Source organism: Neopsephotus bourkii, unplaced genomic scaffold (assembly GCF_033783945.1).
Source record: "Neopsephotus bourkii isolate Nb327-2 ecotype Australia unplaced genomic scaffold, CSIRO-AGI_Nbou_v1 NB_1370, whole genome shotgun sequence".
NCBI lineage: Eukaryota > Metazoa > Chordata > Aves > Psittaciformes > Psittacidae > Neopsephotus > Neopsephotus bourkii.
The window spans coordinates 282,286-305,388 of record NW_026901849.1 but is presented as its reverse complement, the minus strand read 5'-3'; the positions used below and the strand labels follow the sequence as shown (position 1 = coordinate 305,388).

General features: G+C 41.1%; 1 protein-coding gene across 8 annotated transcripts; it reads right to left on the bottom strand.

Annotated features, from left to right (window-relative positions):
• Positions 1–1,238: 1,238 nt before the first annotated feature.
• BRCA1 (BRCA1 DNA repair associated) lies at positions 1,239–22,992 on the bottom strand. 8 transcript variants are annotated; one of them, XR_009727469.1, is made up of 23 exons: positions 22,144–22,438; positions 21,582–21,635; positions 21,176–21,256; positions 20,599–20,687; positions 19,458–19,600; positions 18,673–18,781; positions 17,916–17,961; positions 17,311–17,453; positions 13,591–16,836; positions 12,874–12,959; positions 12,231–12,402; positions 11,655–11,787; positions 11,302–11,468; positions 10,512–10,837; positions 9,763–9,850; positions 8,561–8,638; positions 8,320–8,360; positions 7,438–7,521; positions 6,956–7,010; positions 5,729–5,802; positions 5,173–5,233; positions 3,977–4,133; positions 1,239–1,834 (listed from the first exon to the last, which is right to left on the bottom strand). XR_009727469.1 is itself a non-coding variant. In XM_061366986.1 (23 exons), exons 2-23 carry the CDS (start codon positions 22,221–22,223, stop codon positions 4,030–4,032), a joined length of 5,460 nt encoding a protein of 1,819 aa, XP_061222970.1. In that variant the 5' UTR covers positions 22,224–22,243; positions 22,932–22,983; the 3' UTR covers positions 3,855–4,029. The 8 variants fall into 8 exon arrangements, 6 of the variants coding, with proteins under 6 accessions (XP_061222970.1, XP_061222971.1, XP_061222972.1 ...); XR_009727470.1 differs by having other exon boundaries at positions 1,239–1,831; XM_061366986.1 differs by lacking the exon at positions 1,239–1,834 and adding an exon at positions 22,932–22,983 and having other exon boundaries at positions 3,855–4,133; positions 22,144–22,243.
• Positions 22,993–23,103: the final 111 nt, after the last annotated feature.

Genomic DNA, 23,103 nt, shown 5'->3' with positions numbered 1-23,103 from the left:
CTTAGGAAAACCACCTCTCAGGAGCACATTTCTGTCCCATCACAAGAACTGAAGTTTCTACTTGAATTCAAGACCAAGAAGTATGTCCAGGACATGTTGTTGCAAGTAAAAGTTCACCTATATCCCATAGAGCTGACATAATTCCATTCAGTGGCTATGCTTTCCCAGCCTTCTGCCTCCATTTACGGGATCAGTTAGAGACATCTCATGTAAAGATGTTGGTTTCCAGATTTTACCAGCTGGAAGCATGAGAAAGTGACACTGCCTCCCTGCACGGTGACCCCCAGCACTGCAGCTCAGCCTTACCTTTTACAGCTGTTTTTGTTACAATCCTCTATAATTGTGGGGATCTGAAGAACCGCTCTGCAGCTCAGATGTAAGCCCATGTCTTTACCTGTTCACCTATGGAGGGCTTTCCCCACACCCAGCCCCATTCCCAGCTCCTGCTTTTCATGTACACCAGCAGGAAACCTTGTACTTGTTCTGGTACCATTCAGGAAAACAGCAACCCCGGAGCCTGGTTGCCAGAGTGAGCTGAAGATCAAGAAAGGGTCAGTGGTTTCTAGAGAGCTGCTGGTGGTGAGCAGCAAAACAAGGAGCTGCCGCTGTACAGCGGAGCGGCTGCATTAGCATTGCCAGCACACACTTGCACAGATGCATGTCTGGTTGCTTGGTGAGGGTAGAATCAGCTTAGCCTTCTCTCCCCTCCCCTGCAGCTCTCAAGAGGGGTATTATCTGCAGGACACACCACACAAAACTGCCGCCAATTCAGTGACCCTAGCAAAAATATGATTAGGAATTAAAAGATGAATAACCCTGTGCTCAGCAGCTCTCAAGAACTGATGCTTTTCAAGCCTAAGTTGGTGGTAAGCACAAAACAAATAGCACATCCTTTCAAATAGATGAACCTGCATAGAGAAGAATGAGTTGAGTCTAACGTGTGTTTGACTTGAGAGCAACTGTAGCAGCCTCCTCTAGTTCTGTAACCTCCTGGTAATACATTTAATACACAGCTAAGAAAGGCACATAGTGCAACTTGCACTAAAGCCTCCCTGCACAAACCCTGCAGGGTCTGAACAGTGCTTTTGCAGTGTTGGGATCACAGCTGAGATTCTAAAGGAGAGACAGCAAATACCCAGGACAACATAAAGAGAAGATGAAGCCCTTCAGTGCTTAACCCCAGCTTGCATCACCTACCTGTGAAGCAGGTGAGCTCATGGGCATTTTCTACCATGATGGATTGTTACAGATTGTGCACAAGGTTTTTATTCATAATATCAGCAACATAAAACCAGACCCAAGATGAGACATTCCAGCAGATCCCCCAGAATAATTATAGGTACAGACTGAATATTTCTTTGATTCACCATTAGCTCTAGTAATGAGTCAGACAAGTGCTCTAATTGCATCCCTGAGTAAGCTGCTTCCTTATAAATGGCTTCAGATCTGCAAGGAAATAACTCTCTGTGTATGGATCCAAATGTAGAGGGAGGATTTTAAAAAGTAAACTACTTCAGCAAAAAGCTATGCAGTAGTCATTCACCAGTGGTAGGCCAGGTACCAAAACATGCCCAACCTTACAGAATTCAAAGGAGCACTGTTTTAACGTTAAGGCACCCACAGAGAAGCCACAGAATGAAGTTGTTGCAAGATACCCTTGCTGAGCAAATCCCTACCATCCCAAACCACAGGCAAGCTCTTGCCAGTCTCCTTTTGCAGGGCAGGAGCAGTTGGTTTGGCAAACAGACGCTGCTAGGGCTGGGATGCCTCCAGCAGCAGAGGGGTATGCACACTGAGCAGTAACAGAGCTCAGGTTCCTTGCAAGCTGACCCTGCTCCAGAAAAGCTGCTGTTAATTTACAAAAGCAGAGCAGTTCTAATTACAAATACAGCACTTGCCTGCTGGCAGCGCCTCAGGCAAACCTCCAACCAGCACCAGCCTATACTTTGTTTCTTCCCTCTCTTTAGGGAATAGTATAAAAGACACATGCTGCTGACTAGGATAGTGTGTATGCAGCTGCTTTAACTACCCGTCTAGTCCTTTCATGGTGCTTGATTCTGCTACTTGTTACCCTGAGGTAACCACTGTAAAAGGCACAGCATGGCCTAGGCATGTCTCAAAACTGCATTCCCAGGGGAGGAAGCCTCTGAGTTGAGGTGCCATGAAGCTGCACATGAGCAAACAGGGAGGAACTGCAGCTTGACCCTCATGTATAAAATGGCATTTCCAATCCACAGAGTAGCTGTGAAGCTCCAAGTGCTGGGCTTTATTACCGAAGCTGGAAGGCAGATTGGAGAAGTCAATATGGATTTGATCAAGGCCACATCAGCTCCCCTTAAACCATCTACTTCTCTGGAAACATGGCCCTCCTTTAGCTAGCTATCTGCTTAGTCAAACCCTTTCCCTTCATTCACATCTATATGAGATAGAGATTACTCCAGGAATTTACAGATGATAGCTGCTTTATCAGAAACAGGGTTTCCACAGCTCCAGTCACCTCCAAGGAGGAAGGGCAACGTTGCAGGCGTCACTCCAGCAACAACATAGCAACCCTTCAAGCAATGTGGGCTCTAGAGATAAGAGAAGCATCACTCTGAAGGGGAAGCTGGTACAACAGCCTCAATAGTTAAGAAATATTGTCACACAGAAGCAAACAGTGAGGTATGGCAGCTGAACAAATGCTTCCAGCACTTACACTACCAGGAGCAATGCCTCATTAAGGGAACATTGGCTTTCACTTGGCAACTGCAGGACACTTGATAACACACTGGCTTCTCAGGTCAGTGGAAACTACAGTTCTGATTCCAGTCCCCAAATTGTAATTTACATTTTTGGCCTCCTCCAGTCAATCCCCACTTGCAGGAGGCTGACTCCAGATGCGATTCATATTCAACTCATTGCAGAGACTGAGTGTTTCACATCACAAACTGAATAAATAAGGAAATCACTTTCCAAACTCATTTCCTTTGAGCATTCAGTATTTCTCAACAGACTTTCTGTACTTCCCAAGACAACCCAGCAGCATTCCAGCACTGAACAATTCTCTGAACTTAGCTACATTTTTCTTTAAACAACAACTTTCTGAAAAGAGGTTCTCTTTCTGCTTTGAAGTCCAAGATCATCTGTGAGGGGAATTGCTTGGCAACAGAATCAAGCAACGTATTTTCAGCCATAAGAAAGCAATTTATTTTCTTTGCAGCCTCATTTTGCAGGCAGGGGCTATTAAGAAGTAGCTTCTTAAAGGGCTTATTATAGGTCACTGGTATACTAAAGTGCATCTGTATGTTATTCCTCCATTGGTGCCTCATACACTTCTCAGATGTAAGACTGACACAACACTGGTAAAGGCTGGTGGTTTTAAGGCTTGGTTTATGTTGAGAATCAAGTGCTGGTTTTCCTGTACTTGGTGATAATTTCCCTGGTTAGGGCAAGCTGTCACTTCTCTATATGAGAGGAGCTGTTTGTACAGTTTTCAACACAACTGTAATCCCCAGCCTGAGCTTAACCCGGCTGACACATTAGTAATCACAAAACAGCATTCCATCATATCAGTGCACACCCTTATTCAGGGCGTTTACGCAAAATGAAAAGATGGAGGTTACTTGGCAGTGGAAGTATGTTTTCATTCAAGCCCTGAGATCAATATTACTCTTTTAAATGACTTTCTCCAAGATGGCCTCAGGTAAGAAACAAGAACTTACTGCAATGGTAAATAATACTTGACCATTTCTCTGAGGAGGCCACATTCTACAGTTTCTAACTTTTCAAATCTGTTTTCCATTAATTTAAAGGACTATTTTAAAATTGGAAATGTTAATCTTTAAAGAACAGTGGGCAATTCCATCTTTATATGGTAATGTTGTTCAAGTAACTTTATTGTTAATACAAATGTAGTTATCTTACTCTGAACAAGACCATTACATACACATAATCTCTGCATAAGTGACTTCAAAATTTCCAGTCCTTAAATAATTACCAAGCCATCAGCACTGATGAGAATTTCTGAGCTGGAAGAAATGCAGCTCAGCCTTAGGACACAAGGTAAGCATCAAACTCCTGGCACTCATAGCAAGCAACACTGTCTAATACCCACTCGCGAGTCACCATGGCAACATTGTCCTTTTGCTGGATTGCTGTAAGACAAAGACACAAACCATAAATCTGTTATTAGCGAGTCAAAGCAAGCTGAAGGTAAACTTATTGATGTCTTCTTTCAGATTAAGCTATTTGCTTTACCATCGACATTTTAAAGGCCTTGATAAAAACACCCCAAGTCTCAAACCAGTGATGTGACACTACTCCTGCTGCAAACAACGCAGGTAACAGTGCTGCTCCAAAGAGTAGCTGCTGGGCAAATGGTGAGGCAGGAAGATGTGAACACCACAGAATAAATACCAACAGCAAAGAGTGCAGCCCTTGCTGCCTTTTCATTGAGGACTGGTGACAGAGTCTCAGGTCCTGTCAGCTCAAGCATACTGAGTATGTGATGAGCAACAAGTCTCATGGAGAGAAGCAATAGAAAATCACCAAAGTGCTCCCTGCCTGTGCTTCACCAGTTCAGGATCTTTATTTTCTCATTTTTTCCCAGTGCCATGGAAATAGCTGTTGGTTTTACATCATCCTCCTGCTTCTCTTTTTTGTTGAGCTTTGCTGTAGCCTAACTAGCTCCCATTCATCCCCTAACTCCCACTCTCTCATGCAGAAGTCACTCTGGAACACCTGTATTGGCAAAGTCTGATGGTTTCTCTGGAGGATTTTGATTTAAAAAGTAGGAAAAATAATAAAAATAAAAAGGCAAAGCTACATCCTGCTCTGCAGCTCCTGCTCTGCAGTTTCATATTCTTTCCAGACCAAGAGAATCCTGTCTGAGGCTCCAAGGGCACGCTTCCACCTTTTAGAAACCATCTCCAATGAGAAAAGTTTCTGTAAGACTGCTGCTGAGCCAAGAACAGGATTTGCCTGCCAGGCTACCTTAAGACCTATCTAATGCTGATTCTTGAGATAATATACCTTGTTCTTCCAGAGTTTTCCGAGACATACCTCCATCTCCAGGTACAGCAGGATTTTATTTCAATTCCTCTACAAACCTCTCTGATGCTTAACTATTAAAAGGGCTGAGGTGAGGAAGACACTCAATGTGTACCATAAAACAGTCCACGACAGTTGTTTTACCTCTATAATCTGTGTTTTCCATCCAAGCATCTGGCTGCACAACCACGACAGCAGTAGAATTCTAGGATTGCAAGACAGAAAAACACAAATGCTGCTGTTATCTGTGTGTCATTAAATGACTCTCACACCCGTCTGCAGAGAGTGATAACTGGGCTAACTCTGCTTCAGCACATCAATTCAGAGAGGACTTGAAGAATTGGTAGTCAAGGGAGAAAGATGCAAGTCCTTAAGAACTGTCTGTGATTTCGCTGTGATTTTCTGTGACTAAGCACTGAAGGGTTTTTGTGCTGGAAAGTGAGGCTCAGTGCTGGTTTCAGAGAGTGCTATGATCAGTTTTCCTCTCCAAGTTTGCCTGTCTTCCAACACAGTGACCAGAGCCTAGAACACAAGAACTGTTGCTGTGCAGTTCGGCATCACTGTGCAGCCACTTCTCTACCATACCTGTATATATTAGCCTTTGACAAGCCCATGAAGGCCATGTAATCTTTCAACATGTTGTGTATTACCCAACTATAGACTCTTCACAATGTCAAGTGTAACATTCAGTAACACTTACTGGAGGGTGTGTGAACAGATGAAGCTGCTTCACAACAGAGGCACCACAAAGCTCCACCATCCATTCGAGATGTTCTGAAGAAAAATCAGACAAACAGCCTATTACTTTCAATGTTTTCTATCACATTGAAACTGATACTATTCCCTAAGCCCTCATGTCTTTGTTCCAAGACACAAACAACCATAATTTGGAAGACATTTAAGCCTTAGTAGAGAATAAGTGCCTTCAGATTCTAGCCTGCTGAGGAACAACTCACTCTTCCCTCAGTCAGGACTAAACAAAACCAAACCCCTGACGCAGCACAATAGCACATGCACAAACCAAAGAGAAAGCCACTCACAATTTATTTCCTTTTATCATAAGGATGTAAACCATGAAATTCAAATTCAAACCCATAAGTCAGAACTGCAATTCTCTCTCATTAACAGAAGTAGTTAAAGTGTTTAATTTCACCAATCTGTTGAACTGATACTGAAGAAGAGAAATAAGACTCTCAAGTCTAAGAGCCAGAACTGATGATCACTGCAGCAGGTGAAAGCACTGCATCCTCTGCAGTAATTACTGTAAATGTCAAGAGATGTGAGGATATTTTACCCAGTCAAAAATGAAGTTAAATTGGACAAATCAGAAAGGAACTGCTGAATAAGTTACAAAAAATGGGAAGAGAGGTATAAATATTTTTAGGTAACAAAAATCGAGCTGAAATTTTCAGATTTAACAAAAAGCAGCTTTTGCTTTGCATAGAAATTTGTGCTTTGTTGTGTGTTTCAGTTTTAACATCTGCTTCTAGAGAAGATTACACTGATGATGTGTCAACTGCTACAAAAATGATACTTAGGTAGGTTTTGCTAAAAAATGTTAACTAAGAAGGAAAAAAATGCTTAAATACAAGTTCAATAGCATGTAAAGCAACTGCCAGACAGCCTGATATTAATGCTGTTCCTTCACTGCTAGAAACTAGATAAAAGGCCTGCTTTGAAATAGAGTGAAATTGCCAGAGCCGTTCTCTGAGGACAGCCAAATAGAAGAGAACACCACTTTGTTCTACCTGGAGATAGAACTGGGTAAAGTTCTTTACCTCTGCCTCGTGGAGGTGTTTTGAAAATGTCAGAGTAAGAAGGACAAAAGCATCCAAGAAGAGGTCAGATATAAACCTCTGGTGAATGGCCACAACCCCCTTCCAAATATTTCTTGTACTAAGAGTTTAATTCCACTCAACTGACACACCTGTAGTCATATCAGTGAAAGGGCCATAGCAACAGATCTCAAAGCCTTCAAAGATCTGAAAAACAAGGAACATGTTAACAGAGTACGTATGGTGTCTTTAAAGGACAACACTTCACATGCTTGGTTCATTGCCCTTCTAGGACTGGTTACTAAGCTATCACTGTTTTACAGAATAGATCTTAAGCTCTTTGTAACCTACAAAACTTCACCAGTCCCCCTGTTTCAACCCCCAAAACCTGTGCTATCTTAAACCAGTTATAAAAAGGATAGCATTCACTCTAAGCAGAGTGAGCGAGGACCTTATCTCCTCTCCTCTGCTGCTGACAGAGCTCACTTTCATCTCTAGAAATGCTGAATTTGTACAAATCTCTGTATAGAGAACAGCAGAGAAATGGGAAAAGGTTCTACATGTTCAGTTGGCATAGCCACATATCTGTAACAGTCACAGCAGAATAGGGTTTTCATCCCCAACGTGCTCATACCTTTTTAGTCAGAGACTGCCTAGCTCTCTTAGGACCTTGGTGGTTTCTCCCATTGATTACATCTCCTCTAACTTCGAAGTTCTCCTGCAACATAACAAACAAAAATTGTGGTCTTCATTATAATTAGAATTGAATCTATGATCTATGATAACTGAAGGCTCTTCTCCTTGCTTCTGTGAGAGTGTATGACAATGTGTCGCATGTTCTAGCACTTCCAGTTGATGCTGTAGCAACTTCCCCTTTTCACCCAAGCACAGGAAGGCTTTTAATACACCCTCCTAGGGTCTTTTTGGGGCTAAGGCTTTTCTTCTTGGCTTGCCAAAAGGGCATATGGATTTTCTACCTGAAAGTGGCATGCCTGCTCATTAGATACATGAAATCCATCCGGTGTCACTATGACATTCTCCAAAAATATGTACTAGAGAATGAAAATCCAAATACCACCCAGGAACACAAAAATCCACCTAAGTCAGGGTCATAGCAAATAAACCATTGCTACCAGGAGAGGCAGTAAATGCTGGAATGGATTTTCAGTAGCTGGGTATTCTAAAGTTTAAAAATAAACCAAAAATATGTGTGTAGCTCTGTCCCGACAGTATTTCCTTTACAAACAATAGATCTTTTCCTCTAGGCTGTCATCCATCACTTAGAAAAAAAATATGCCTAACTTGTTGCAAAAAACTGTTAAGGACCCATTATACCTTCAGTAACAATGAAGACACATAGCCCAAGTGTGGCTTTTGGTCTTAGCATATGCTAAGGTTTACAAAGCCGAATTCTCATATATTAAATATATAGACAATATCTGAGTTTACTCTAATAGATCTCTCAATGTGATAGCATTAGGCATTTGAGATTTCACTCTTAAGCTAAAAGACCTACCTCATTCAATATCCTTCCTTCTTCAAAAGACTGAATTACCCCTAAAGAAAAAGATCAGAACAGAAGAAGTCATTTTATGCAGCAAAATTGTTCTTCCACTGCCAACAGTTTGATTTTAAAGTATTTAGAAGAAACCCTGCAACATGAAGAGACATGAAGAGATCCTTTTTTGGAAAAAGTGAAAAGTACATTTCTGGTAGAAGGGCAGAGACCATTCAGCTCCAAACCAAGTTATACTTACAGTGATAACTAACCACCCATTTTCTTCCTGCAATACCCAGGAAGTACTTCAGTGTCCGTTCACACACCAGCTCCTTATCTGCAGAGCGAAAAAGAGAAGTTCTTTCAGCTTGCCAACAGTGAAAAAACCTCAAAACAGCTCAGGTTATTTGTACCTAAAAGCAAAAGGTTTTGCTAAGTGCAGCAGCAGAATATCAAAACCATCTATAGAAACATTGCCGTGTCCTGATTCTACTAAACAGAAGGAGATGAATGGAAGCAAATCACATACACAACTTCTGAACTCTGTTTTTGTCATTCAACAAAGACAAAAGGCAAAACAAGCACAAATATTAGTTGAGAGAGAACAGCAACAGTAGGATTCAGTGCTAATGTTGGCAGGAACTTTTAGATGACTAGTCACATAAGATCATCTTTTACTCTACCAGAACAAGTACAACTTCAAGAGGCAGTTTATCTTATTTGAATTTGTATGAAGACAAAACCATATACCTCTCCAAAAGCATATGGTTGTGCTGTTTATCACACTCTTCCTGAAGAAAAGGGCAAAAATTGAGTTCATGTATTTGGAATAACTGGATTTTCTGGCTCCTTTCCTCTGTTGGTTTTCAAAAGCAAGAAAGGCTTATGTGACTGACAGATTGTATCCAAATATGAGCAAGCTACAAGTGCTTCTACGAAGCAAAATGCAAGCATAGCATAGAACATCCCCACATCCAGATTTGGCTCAAAATAGCTTGTTTTTTAAACCATTGGTTAAAAGCTATGCCTAGATGCAGCAATAAAATAACTTAATTTTCCCGATTAATGTTTTGCTTTGCTCAAGTCAACATAATGCTGTTTCAGGATACATTTGTCAAATGTATAACTGTAGTATTGTACCAAGTTCCTTTCAACTTCTAATAATAGGATTCTTGAGCTCTACCAAAGAGCAAAACCCAACTTAAGTACCTTAACTAAGCCCACAAATAATAGTTAGGATGAAATAGTGCTGCTTTGTTCCTATGGAAGCACAACTTCACTATCACCTACCAGCAGTTATACACACAGCAAAGTTCCAGTTGTTTGCTTCTGTTGAAACAATACCTTCTCCTCAAGCTTACTCAGATGTACTGCTGAGCTGTCTTGCTTGTTGGTTAGCTTAGAGTTAACATTCTACATAGTGTATATATCCAGGATTAGTTCACATAGCTCCCAACAAACCTGTTTTCATTATGACGTGGGTGGTTCCTTCAGTAACATGATTAGATAAAGTGCTATGAGTTTTTCTCACAAACTTCTGGACCACCAACTGAAAAGTAGTTGAGAAAATAAATAGTTAGCAAAACAGATTAAAACCCCCAACTACTCCAGTTTATTGAAGTACAACATAGTAAGAGAGTTACTTCAAAGTCCTAGATTTATTTGTGTTGGCACACAGAACATACATTTCTTCACAAGTCAATAACTTTGGCACCATTCAAAGGGCTAAAGCAAAGAGCTCTGGGTCAGTAGTTTCTAAAAAAAAAGCCATATCCTCCTGGACATGGAGGTTTATTAACGAAAGAGGTTTATTAGCAACTCAGAATTGATTAATTACAGGAACTCTCATTTTCGTTTAGAATTTGGGTAATGAAGCAGCATCTGAGAACATTCAGGGAACCAACCACAAGCCCCCTCCCTTCCAAGCCACCAGCCTTTCTAGAAGTGAAATCCTCTTCATTTGGAATAACTGGATTTTCCCACAGGCATTCATTTTAAAAAGTTCAAATTTCACTAAGCTGAACTGTGCCATTTACAGGAAGCATTCTCAGATTTTTAGGAGTGAAAAGGTTTGACCTGAGTTGCTGTATTGCTAATCTGCAGGCCTGTAAGATTAGTTTCCATTATACTTCCCATTTTCTATTTATGTTGAGGACTATAATAATCAGGAATGCTTAACAAGTGACCTCAAACTTCTTGAATATACTTACATGTTCACTTTGACTCAGGCCTGATGCCACAATTGACATTGCTTTCCTGTTAATCACAACTGGACTTGTAAGATTTTCTTTCCCAGCTGCATTGTGCAGAGCAGATAGAGGAAAACACACGCTTCTTTCTGACTTGCTGTCTTGAGCACAGCTTTTATTAGCTTTCTGAGTCACTACAGAACTATTTGTTGCATCTGTAGTTCGAGGGTTAAGAAGTCTTACAGAGGAGGAAGAGTTATTTGAACTCTTGGTCACATTTCCAGAGAGATTTGATAAGACAGATGCACTGCTTAACCTGGTCCCACATTTCTGCTCATCTGCATTTTCTAAAGTAAAAGAGAAATTACACATTGAAACAATTTTGTCTTCCTTTTAGTCATGGAGCAAGGCTGTTGCTCTGCCTTGAAGTTTAAATATGCAGTCACTTCCTCTCCTTATTTGTGTATTACTTCACAATTGCCTCCATCATTACTTTTGCCTGATCTATAGCTGAGACACAAGACCTGTGAAACTTTTAGTAGTCTATTTGTCAAGAAGTACTAATTTAAATGTGGGAATCACTCCCATTACTGTACAAATGTTGTCCAACCCCACCCTGATGGGCAGCTACAGCTGGGCTACAAAACAAAACCAACTAAACAAGAACTAACATCTTTTTAAATTGGCCAGGAATATATAAATTATAATCCTAGATTTATAACAAAAAATTGCATCTTGCTGGTATAGAAAAACTGTTACAAGGCAGGAAAAAGCAGAAATCAAAATGTATTGGATCCACCTTCAATGTTACCTGCTGCAAGCTGATGCTGACTGTGTTCCTGCACCACTTCCTGCACAGGTTTTGTCTTTTCCAAAGCAGCTTTGTTCTGTAGAGAACTGTCACACTGAAGAACTTGCTCCAAACCTGGTCTCTTTAACAAATGGCGTTTAGAAGATGGAAGGAACAATTCTGGAGACCTTCACAGAGGGAAATTGGTTTTAATAGGGTTTTCTTTGTTGTTACTCTTTTAAGCATCACAGCTGAGTTATGGCAAGGGCTCAAAAACTTCAAGGTTTTTCATCACCCCCCAATTTTGTTAAACTACAAGACTAGAAATAACACCTCTCCCCTCTACCAACACAAAGGAAACCCAAACCACCTACCTTTCTTTCCCTTGCTCTTTGATTTTACTGTTGAGAGAATCACTTGGCAAGACACGGAAATCATTGGCTGAAAATCCCTTTGAATTGCTGCCTCTGTGATTTTCAAAACTGACTTCTGAGGTTGACTCTGCCCCTGGAAGAAAAATAATTCTTAAATAAGCAAAATAAAAGCAACGATTCTTAGCTGTTCAGGTAAGAAGTCAAACACCCTCTAAAAGTCTCTGTCCAGATTCACTTCAGAGAGACAAGAGCCCAGAAACAGAAAGCTACACAAAATACAAATCCATCTGAAACAGGCTAACAACTAAATCATATTTTATTTATTAAAGCATCTTGGAAACTAAGATGCTCAGCTTCATATCATGTGGAAAACGTAGGATATAAAAAAGGCCAAAGGCAAATTTACGCTATTTAGTGCGGTTTATGAATCCCTCAATGCATTCCCATATCTCTGTTCACAAGCAGTAGAGGCATTTATTTGCTAGCTAAAGATGCCTGTAATTTGTATCAAACCATCAAGAACTCGAATCCCAAGTGTTTGTGAGATAGGTAGGAAATGTTTTCACTCCTATTTACCTCCTTGTCTCATCTGTTCCATTCCAGGTGTTCTTTCACTGCTGGAATGTGGCCGTTCCCTATGGACAGGTAAAAGTTCACAATCCTGACTTCCATGCTGCTTCAGCACTGCCTCAAGTACAGCCATTTCTTGCTGAAGTTTCTTTAGGTTATTTTGCATTATATTCTTCTGCTGCAAAGGATACACAATGTGGCATCATTCCTGAAAGCCCCAAAGACTGTTTAAAAGGAATAAAGTATTTCATTCTGATTTCATTACTTTCTCTGTCAAAAATTCCAATACCCTCTATTAAAAACATGCCATGTACACCTTCCCATGGAAGCAGCTCAGGGCTTTAGGGATCCTTTTAAAAACCTAAAACCTTCACCCTATAGGATAAAGTAGTTGACATAGCACTGGATACATTCCTAGCTCCAGCACTGACACCATGTGGAACTTCCTTTTACTGAATCAGTAAAATAACCTCAACCAGACAGAAAACCCCCATCACACAATAAAGCTAAAAGCTCCCCATCAAACCACACAGCCACCATTCCATCCAGCCCAGGCATAGCACAGAATCCCTGTCAGTGAACCTACATCAGGGAGCAATGTAGCTCCAACACAAAACAGTTTTCCACTTTAGTGCAAAACCTCACTTACCTGTGTAGTGAGGATTTCACCCTGAGAGAATGGTTCACACGAATCCTCTACATTACTTGTTTCACTGTCGTATGCAGATGCTTCACCTTGAAGAACACAGAAGAAACATCTTGGTTATAAAACCCACATCAAACCAACCCAACAATCATGGCTCTTACCACACAGCCCCTGTAGCCAACTCTTAACTATCACGACAGTGACAAGTTTTGAAAACACTGGAATTAGAATCACAGACCTACTTTAACTGAACATTTCAAAGAACATCATGGCACACATATGGCAAAGTAAATAGAACTCCAAGTGTTTCAATAGCAATGGAAGAGTCCCAGCTACTTATGAAAGCTGTAAGGTCAAAATAAGCACTACAGAATTCTAGAGTCAAGTTCAACAAACATTTCAGGAGGGGAAACAACTTTGTGGGCTTTATGGCTATCACATTACAGGAAGAAATGGGCATTTCACACAAACATCAGTTCCAGCCAGACTCAGCCTGGTCTCCAGTGCCCACTCTATTCATTTTTGCTCTGAACAAAGAATATTGGAAGAACTTAATTTTCAGGAATTAACCCCCTGAGGGTTTTTTGGTCAATTGTTCAGGGCTGATACACTCCTTTAAAAGAGGAAGAACCACATAAACACAGAACTAAGCTCCTGTCAAACACCTAGGTGCAATGACATGACACACACAGCTGCAGAGATAGAAACCTTGGTTTGTACCTAGGTTTGCTGCCATGCTTGAGTCTTCTTGGCGCTCATCTTTGGAGCTAGTTTTGCTTCTCTTCAGCCTTCCATTACCACTTTGGAAAGTTTCTTTACTCTCTGTCACATTGTTCACTTGTTTAGATGTATGAGCTTGTCCTGAAGGAATCCTGAGCTCTTGTGCTACTTCAACTAATTCTTCAGACGTGTTGGATTGGGAAGAAAATAAGTTGACGGAGCACTCGGACTCCTGGCCTGGGGAAACACATTCATTGCTTAGGGTAGCTTCAGGCATCTTCTGCATGTTATAGTCCTTGTGACTTCCAGTGTGAGGCAACGTGATGGGACTCGCTGAAACCTCTACTACAGATTTTGCTGGTTTACTGCTTTGCAAAGGTGTGCTCACTGATTTGCCAAATATTAATGCCTGAAAACATGGTAAATCTTCATCCTCACTAGATTCTTCATCTGAAGATTGCAGTTTCTGTGCTCTTCTTCGAGGTCTTTGAATATGTTGAGATCCTGACTTAGAACTACCACTTCTATTGTGTAGTTCTTGTTCCAGAGCATTGTCACCTCCTTTTGCAAACACAGCAGATCTCTCTATCCCATGAGCTGCAGAAAAGCTGATGTTCTCTCCAATCTCATCATCAGAGCACAGTAAGCCATCAGGGGTTTCAGACAAACATGTAAAATCACTATTCCTTTTACAAGATTCTTCTGAAGCTTCTGTAAGTGAAAACTTTGGCATCCCTGTGCTGGCAGCCTGGCTTGCTCCTTCTTCATTCTCCTCTACAGGTTTGCTTTTTCTTTTGTTACTTTTTTCCCCAGTGACTTCACAGCTGAATTCAGCAGCCCTTTGCTGACAAGGTGCAGGACAAATCATTGAGCCAGAGTGAAAAGGTTCTATTGGTCTTTTGTCATCAACAACTCTGGCCTTTCCTGCTTGACTGTTCTCTGAACTGAAGCATGTTTCACCGTCTGTGTTTGTATCAGTTCTCGTATCAGCCTGATCACTTTGCCTTATATTACTTTTAACTGGATTCTGTCTCAACTTGCTTTTTATTCCTGTACCAGTTGACAATGTCTTTTCCTTCCCTTGCCCTCCTTGCAATCTGCTTTTGTCTTCAGTCCCAGCGGTGCCCATCCTTACTGGTGTCAGAGTCCCTCGATTTGTAACCTGTGAAACATCTTCCTCTTCCTCACAAACCCTACTCAAGCTTCCAGCAGTTGTTTTCTCTCCTTTTAGGTTTTCTGGTTTTAAATAGTTGCTCTGCTTATTTTCTGCCTGATCAGCACATGGTGTCTTAGAAGCTTCACAAGCAGCATCTTCTACTGCACACACCTTCTTGGGAATGGAATGAAGGCTGAATGACAGGCGTTTTGAATGCCTGAATATATTTTGCACAAACGGTATGTCCAACTCGCTCCCGTCAGTATCCTTGTTCAATTCCAAATCGTTTTCAGCCATTGGCAACTTTCCAGCTCTCAAGTCCCCTGGAACATTTGGCATATCACGTCCAGTACATGATTCAGTCACCTCTTCAGTCAGGTGGGAAGCAGTTTGCACAACAGCCGTGGAAGGAAACTGTAGAAGAGGGCTAACTTGGACTTCACCTTCTTGAGAAGCTGTATCAGGCACAAAGGAACTACAAGTTGAATGCTGACAGGAAGATGCAGGATTGAAGACAGCTTTAGCAGTTTCTGCAGTATTAGATGCATTCTTTAGACTAATCTGTATTTCATTTGCTTCCAGATCACTATCCTTCAGATTAATGAGTGATTTGGAACTTGACATATCCAAGGGCTCATCCAGGTCTTTGCATGCAGAAGTGTGAACTAATGCATTTGTTTGGACTCTAAAGCTAGCCCCTTCATGACCACTATCATACTTTCTTGCTCCCTTCATTTCAGCTCCTTTTCCTGTCTCTCTTGTCATTTCTTCAGAAAGTAACTGCAGCCTCCTGCTGCGCCTGACTCGTCTTTGCTCAGAATCAGCTTTCCTGGGTTCTTCACTGCTTGGGTAGCTATCGATCTGTGGCTCAGCCGCGTCAGCAGAATCAGAGCTTCTATCCGCTACTAACTGTAGGGCACACAGAGATCTAGTAGAATGCCTGCATCTTTTTGCTGCAGAACTTTTCTTGGTGCTTTTCTGATCACAGTCACTCAGTTTTAGCTCCTCAGCACTGTGCTTGCCAGGCACCTTTTCAGTAGCTGTTTTCCATACAGATCCCTCTGGTTCTTCAAGTTCTGCCACTGTATTATCCTCCTGATTCTCGGAGAGCTGACCCTCATGAACAGCAGAACTTTCATTACATCTTTGCTTTTCAGCATCTCCAAGGCACCAGTTAACACTTTGAGGGGACCCATTTGCCTCTTCATCTTTTTTCCTGATGAAATCCTCAGGCTGCAGGACACGGGGCATCCTCCTTTTTCGCTTTAGTCTGTTTTTGCTTGAATGATCCAAGAATTTATCAGCAGCCACATCTTCCTTTTTTGCAGGAGGTAAAATGTCTCTGAAGATAAGAGAGGGATTTGATTTCCTCTCTCTCTTATATGTTTTCCCAAATATTTTATCTTTGATGCTATCTGCTGTTTGTTTTGATGATCTCTCATTTCCTTCCACCACTGCAATTTCCACACAATCCACCATAGGGTCAGTCTTCTCTGAAATACAGGAATCTTTATCTGAGAAACATGCATCTTTGTCCCCTGAAATGTCAGCTGCTCCAGTAGAATCACCCTGGGAAGAACTGGAAGAGAGAATCTCGTTGCTTTTTGAAAACCATTCATTGACTTTCTGAATGCTTCTCTTCAGTCTCTTCTTGGAAACTGGATTCAGGGCAGCACAGTGAGGCGGCTCTGGTTGAAGCAGTTTCTCCAGAGGAAGTTCTTTCTCATGGGAAGAATCATTCTCAGGTTCATCCATTTCCACAGCTTCCACACTTTGTGCATCATCTATTTCCTTGCTTTTATCCAACCTGCTCGCTGAGCTATCTTTTAAGTCAAACTCTTTGCTTTTACTATCACACTGAGTTTGCTCTGCATCCATTTCTTCTGTGTTCTTAAAGAAAGATGTGTCCCCACTCCTTAAGGGACTGGCATTACCTATTGTGTCACACTGCTCCGTGAGGAGGTCTCCAGCAAGAACACTGAAAGGAGAACTCTGGTATTCAGGCATAGTCACTCGGCCAGCTTGGGCGCATTCAGTGATGTTCTGAGTGCTTTTCCTGCTCAAGACTTCCTCTGAGGAATTACTTTCACCTGAAGATTTAGAGGTATTAGAAATTATTAAACCCTATTTTACAAGCAGAGGCACGAGAACACACTTAACAGCTACTTTGTTTTAAAAGAACTCTTTTTATTTCCCCCAAACCAGAATATTATGCTGCACTCATCTCCCTCTAGAGAAAAGATGTTCGTCCAACTTCTTACATGAATTAGCAGCCAGTATTAAAAGGCATAATATGGCTGACGAAGAATAGAGTAAGTTTTGCAATTTGATTAGGGTACTTTCTCCCCTTTTCTGTTCTTGTGTATATACTTAAAATATTCACATTTTAAGTATTTAGTCTACAGGTACAGTCTTGTATTATGGTGTCACTAGCTGCAAGCATCAACAAAACTACAACAGACAAGACTGCAAGCACACATATTTAATAATGTGTAATCAAAATGTTAAGTTGTGGTCTTTTCTTTCAAGCTTAATCATTTTTGTCACCAAAATAATGAACACACCTGTGACATTTAGTAGAATTACTTCTTCAACACCCGGCTTGTCACGCTGTGTACTGGGAGAATATTCATTCCCCATCTCAGCACTCTGAAGTTCTTCTAACTTCTCTTGAGCTGAAACCTGAAGTGCTTCTTTGTCTTTTAACCTGTTGGGAAGGGAAATCTACTTTTATTATAGAGAAAGAAACAACAGACATAATAGAAGATGATACTTAATCTTCCCTTTTTGCTCTCTGAAACAGTTTTTGGAGAAGCCAGATTGCATGATTGCACTCTCCACAACTAGATCCCTTCAGAGTTTTGGGCCATTTCTTTGAAAGATCTTCTCCCCTTCATGAAGGTAATATTGACATTCTAAAGCATAAGAGACATGCTCTTCTCTTGAAGATTTAATGTCTGGGTGAGCAATAAAACATTTATAAACCAGCTTTGAGGCATATTATATGACAAACTGCTGGGAGTCAGCCACCCATTCTGCCCTGGTGCCCCTGAAAGTTGAAAATCACTTGTCAGGTTAAGAATGCTCTTTGTCTTGTGCTAAGAAATGAAAACATAGAAATGAGACTACATCTTCAGAAAATATGAATTCCTGAATCACTGTTACTTACCCAGTATTGCTTGACTCTTTGAAAACTTCTTCAGATGAATCAGAACCTAAAACCAGCATAAAATTGTTTAGAGTGACTGGTAACAGAGAGCTACGAAAGGTTAGTTAGCTAAGAGTTAAGTTTCCAACTTCTCAATTCCTACATGAAATAGCCACTAGTATTTAGAATTTTGAACTGAAAGACAGAGCAATATATTTGAGTATCTGCTTTGGGTCCCCTGGCTGATGGTGACAGAAGCAATAAGAAAGAGAGAGGCGACGAACACTGACTGTTAAAAGGTGCAATTCCTTCCCTGAAGGAAAAGGGAGAGAATGAACTATGCACAGCAGTTTCTCACAGCAGTCAGCACCAGCTAGGAGAGAGAGAAAGGAAATATTCTTTCCTTAATTAGATTTCAGGTTTACTTCTGGTTATTGACTACAGCCTCAAGCACTGGTGACAAAGCTTAATATTCTTTAGATGACAACAGTTACCATTACTTATAACAACTTTCTTCACATCTGTAAGCATCTTCTTTGGATCTTGTACACTGAGCCTTAAAGGTTTACTATAGCAGCATTATTTCCTACAACAGAATAAATTATGGAAAAAGCCCTTTGATGTACCAATTTGGATTTGTCATAATTTGCCCCTTTGTCCTTATTTGGGGTGTTAAGGAGAAATATGTGTTTATAAAGACTTGGAACCTCACTGCCTTTCATTACTTTGCAGGCACTATACATAAGCCCAACTACCATAAATCAACAACAGCTCTTACCAAACTCTATGTAAATCCCTTTTTGAGAGCCACATTTCTGGGGTTTGTTTCCTAGGGACCTCCTTTTGACCCTACTATCTGTAAGCTGTGTATCCACATTAGCTTCTTGCTGACAGGAGAATAGAAAGGAACAGTTAGTTATAACAGTAGGTTGTTTTCATAAAGTAAGTGGAGATTACTTAAACTACAGCGGGTGGGGGGCTTATATATATATGAACTAAGTATTTAAATTGGCAGTTTCTATATAAAAATCCAATACATAGAACTTATTGGACCAATATCAGTAATGGAATGTGTTAACAGGAACAATTAACATGTGCTTAACAGCTCAAATCATGAAGTTTTACCTTCCTTAACACTCTATTCAGTATTAAGTAGCTGAGACTAGAAACCAGTGTACCATGAAAAAACTCCTACCTGCAGTAACCACACTGGGTTGGTAATGGCTTAACAAGTCTTAAGACATAGTCAGGGCCCTACCACTGAAAAGCCTACTAATATTTAGAACTCATTAAATAGGAGTATGAAAAAACTTTGGGTAACAGAATATTTAGTGGCAGTATTTTCTTTAAGTTCAGATCATTTCATGCAGAAAACTTTTGAAAGTAGGTTAGGAAGACAAAAATATTTAGATGCCCTTGCCTGAAATAATATTCAAGTCAAAGAGCGATTTGAAAACAAAGCAAATTCTCCTATTCCATTCATTTACGTACACACACACACACACACGTTCCAAATAAAACACTATAAAATCCACAAAAATATGGGTAAAAAAAAAATAATACCAAGGTGCAGTTTTCTTGTCCATTTTCTTTAGTACTTTTCCTATTCCTGAAGCCCTTACTCTGGATGACAGAACCCTCTTTACATGGGAGCTCAACAGCAGTGGCTTCTGTGGCTGGTTTAGGAAAGTGACGACTGTTTAAAACTGAAAAACAGCAACAAGAAACAAAAAGCAAAAATATTTCCTTACACTGAGCATGACAGCAGGTATTATATATTAATTGAACAGTCTTAAACAGAGCAGATGTAACAAGCACACATACAGCTAAAATACGACTATCAGAGAAAGAAATCCAATTGAATTGGTGGTCTGATTGTTGTTTAGGAGTTCTCTTCAAGTATTAAGTAAAATCTTGATCTCACCAAAGAAATTTGCCAAGCAGTTTTGCTACTACGGATAATCCAGCAACAGGATCTACCAGTGGTCATTTTAGAATGACTGAACAAGTTGAAAAGAATTTGGAAAGTCTGTTTTTTACAGTGCAATATATTGATAAAGAAAAACCAAACCCCACAACCCACCGCTTGCCCCAAAAGCATCTTGAAAACAAGAAACCTGGAGAGAGGCTTTGGACAAGGGCCTGTAGGGACAGGAAAAAGGGGAATGGCTTTAACCTCCCCAAGGGGAGACTGAGATGAGCTCCTAGGCAGAAGCTCTTCCCTGTGAGGGTGCTGAGGTGCTGGCACAGGGTGCCCAGAGAAGCTGTGGCTGCCCATCCCTGGCAGTGCACAAGGGCAGGTTGGATGGGACTTGGAGCAAGCTGCTCCAGTGGAAGATGTCCCTGCCCATGGCAGAAGGTTGGAAATGGATGAGCTTTGAGGTCCCTTCAACCCAAACAATTCTAAGATTTGATGATTCTATGATAACCAAGAGCAGGATTTTGCCACACATTTCTAAAGATTATTTGATACACATTCAGCCATATTTCAGGAACTGAAAATAAGATTGGTTGGAGTCATCCAATGCACAGTAAAAACCCTTTATACTGTGTAAGAGGTTATTGTAGAAAAATTGTGGAAACTTAATGGAACATATGCTTCTACATCAAAGAAAAAAAAAACAAACAACTTTTGCTAATTCTTCCCATATTGAAAACTGCACAGGAAATGAGATACCCTTCAAATAATAATGATACAACTTACATTTTACTCCAGTGTCAAGTTCAAACGCATGAATAGTTTCCAACAATCCTTCAATTAGTTGCTTAAATCTGGAATTTTCTCTCAGACTTCTGAAATAACATTACCACAGAAGTTGTTTTAAGACAAATGTATAGTAACAGTTCTCCTAGAATTCTGGCTGAACAATAAAGGAGTAAAACTCCAAAGTGAAAAATGGGACAGTGAGAAATTGATGCCAAGGAATAACAACACAGTTCCCGAAAACAGCTCTTAGTGTAGGAATTAAAACTATCACAAAATGAAGGTGTCATAGTTTTCCTCGTTTAGCACACAGAAACCAGTTGTAATGACTGAACAGTAACACAGCCTAGCCTTGACAGTGCAAACATTTGCTAAGAACAGTGTCTTCACCTGCATATAAACCTGAAATGGGTTTATACTGGGGGAAGGCACAAAGAGTTACTCCTTTAGAAGGTAACAGCTACCTTAAGAAAAACCATCTTTTCTTGATTATTTCAGTCATTTTTAGGACAACGATTAACTTTTCTTTTGAGTTCAAAATTCTTATCCTCAAGCCCAATTGCAAAGATGAAGTTACCTCTTGGTAACTTCAGTCTTACACAGTGGACACACTGTCACACCTTTCTTCTTTCTGCTGAGGAGTTTGAACATGCAGAACCTGGGGGAAAAGAGAATAATAATGATAGTAACAAAAAGGAAGAATTTCATTTGTTTTACACCTGATCCTACGCACACAGCACTTAGTAGAAACCCTTCATTATCAAGTTGAATGCCTGAGTTCTTGTTCTGGTGTTCTGATGAATTAATCAGTTATGTTTGACACATATAAAACTGCAGTTGTTTCTCATTCAGAATGGATTTTCCCCCTCAAACAGCTACACATCACATTATCAAAACACAAACCACATTAGCACTAAACAAATCTATTTGGAGATTTAAGAACAGATGGGCCAAGCATTGTCATCGCAAGCTTTCAATCCTACCTGCAGAATATGTGATCGCATTTTGTTGAGACTGGCTCTTTCATCACCTCCAAGCTACAAAGAGAAAAATGAAGGAAAACAAGAGCACAAAGTTACACATAAACCAGGAACAACAAAAGAAGATTCAGAAATAGTCACTTGCCTGATCTTAGGAAGAAAAAAACATGGTGGGGAAGAGAATTAGGAAACATTTACCAGTTTTTCATTTGAAAACGAGGCATGGTAACAAATACTGTTATTATGTGATACACACCGATCTACCAGCTCTTCCCAATCTTTGTCTGTCACTGGCAGAAAGACTGCATTTTCATAAACTGCCAGTTCAGCAGGGCAGGAAACTTGGTGTTAGAACACCAACACCTTTTTCAACACTAACCACCTGTGGCAAGAGTGAAGGACAGTGCAGTTCTGGTGGGTTCAGGAGCCCACACGACTCTTTAAAATTCAATTCTCTTTATTTTCTGATAACCCATCAATCTTCCAAAGCATTTGAAAAGAAAAGAGAGAGAAAAACAAAAGCCTCAAACTCGCAACACAGATTCACATTATTCTCCTGACATACCATATTGGGCACTCCAAGTTCTTCTGCATAGCAGAAAGCACATTTTGCACATCTCCAATAGCAATCGCTGAGAAGTCCATCTTTCACAGGCAGAAATATTCTACAGAAAAAAAGTAAACAGCTTTGTTTCTGATTTGTTGTATCCCATGAACAATGTTTTGCATCTTGACTCTTCTGTAACATGCTAAACAGCACTGAATGCTTGACTGCTATTGCTTGAGCAAGGCTTTACAGCATCTGTGGAGTTCTTGCTCTGAATGCTTAGTTAAAGCCTGTCAAGCCTCTTGCAGTCAAAGCAACAAACAGAACAAGTTCGCAGATGCAGAGACACAGCAAACACACATAAGCAGAACAGCAAAACCCCAAAGCTTTCTCTGTGGAAAAGGATGCAAAGGAGGAAGCAGCCATGCTCATGAAAGAACCCCAAGAACTACCGACCCGGACCAGCACAAGTGAGGCCCTACCGCGAGCACCACAAGCCCTGAATACAAACAAAAACCGCTTGACCTTTACGTTGCGGCGGGAGCAGGGCCGGGCCCCGCGCTGAAGGCTGCCAGCAGGCCCAAGCGAAGCGGCCCAGTACTCTGCTCGCCTCGCTCCGGCCTCCCGGCCCCCACCGTCCCTCCGCCGCAGGGAGAGGCGGGCCCCGCTGGTGCGGCCCAGCGGGACCCTGCCGAGGCTCCAGCAAGCACCGGCCGCTGCCCAGAGACGCTCCGCCACCCGCCTCAGGAGCCGCCCCACAGCATCGCATTTCGCGCCTTTTCCGTCACTCCGTGACACCACAGCACCTGAACAGCCAATCCCATGCCAGAGCCTATTGCACGTGGGAGCAAAACATCCTCTTATTAGTTCTTTCCAGGCGTCTGGGCGGGGCGGAGCGTCTCAGCGCAAAGCTGATTGGCTCAGCTGCTGTCCCTCGACCCCGCCTCAGGCGCTTCATCCCAGTGCGCAGCGGCTGTC

Coding starts and splice junctions, on each gene's coding strand:
- BRCA1 (XM_061366986.1), bottom strand. CDS start 22,223: ATGGACTTCTCAGCGATTGCTATTGGAGATGTGCAAAATGTGCTTTCT. Junction 16,837..17,310: donor AATTCTACTAAATGTCACAG/GTGTGTTCATTA, acceptor CTAAATCTTCAG/GTGAAAGTAATTCCTCAGAG. Junction 12,403..12,873: donor GTGAAATCCTCACTACACAG/GTAAGTGAGGTT, acceptor TATCCTTTGCAG/CAGAAGAATATAATGCAAAA.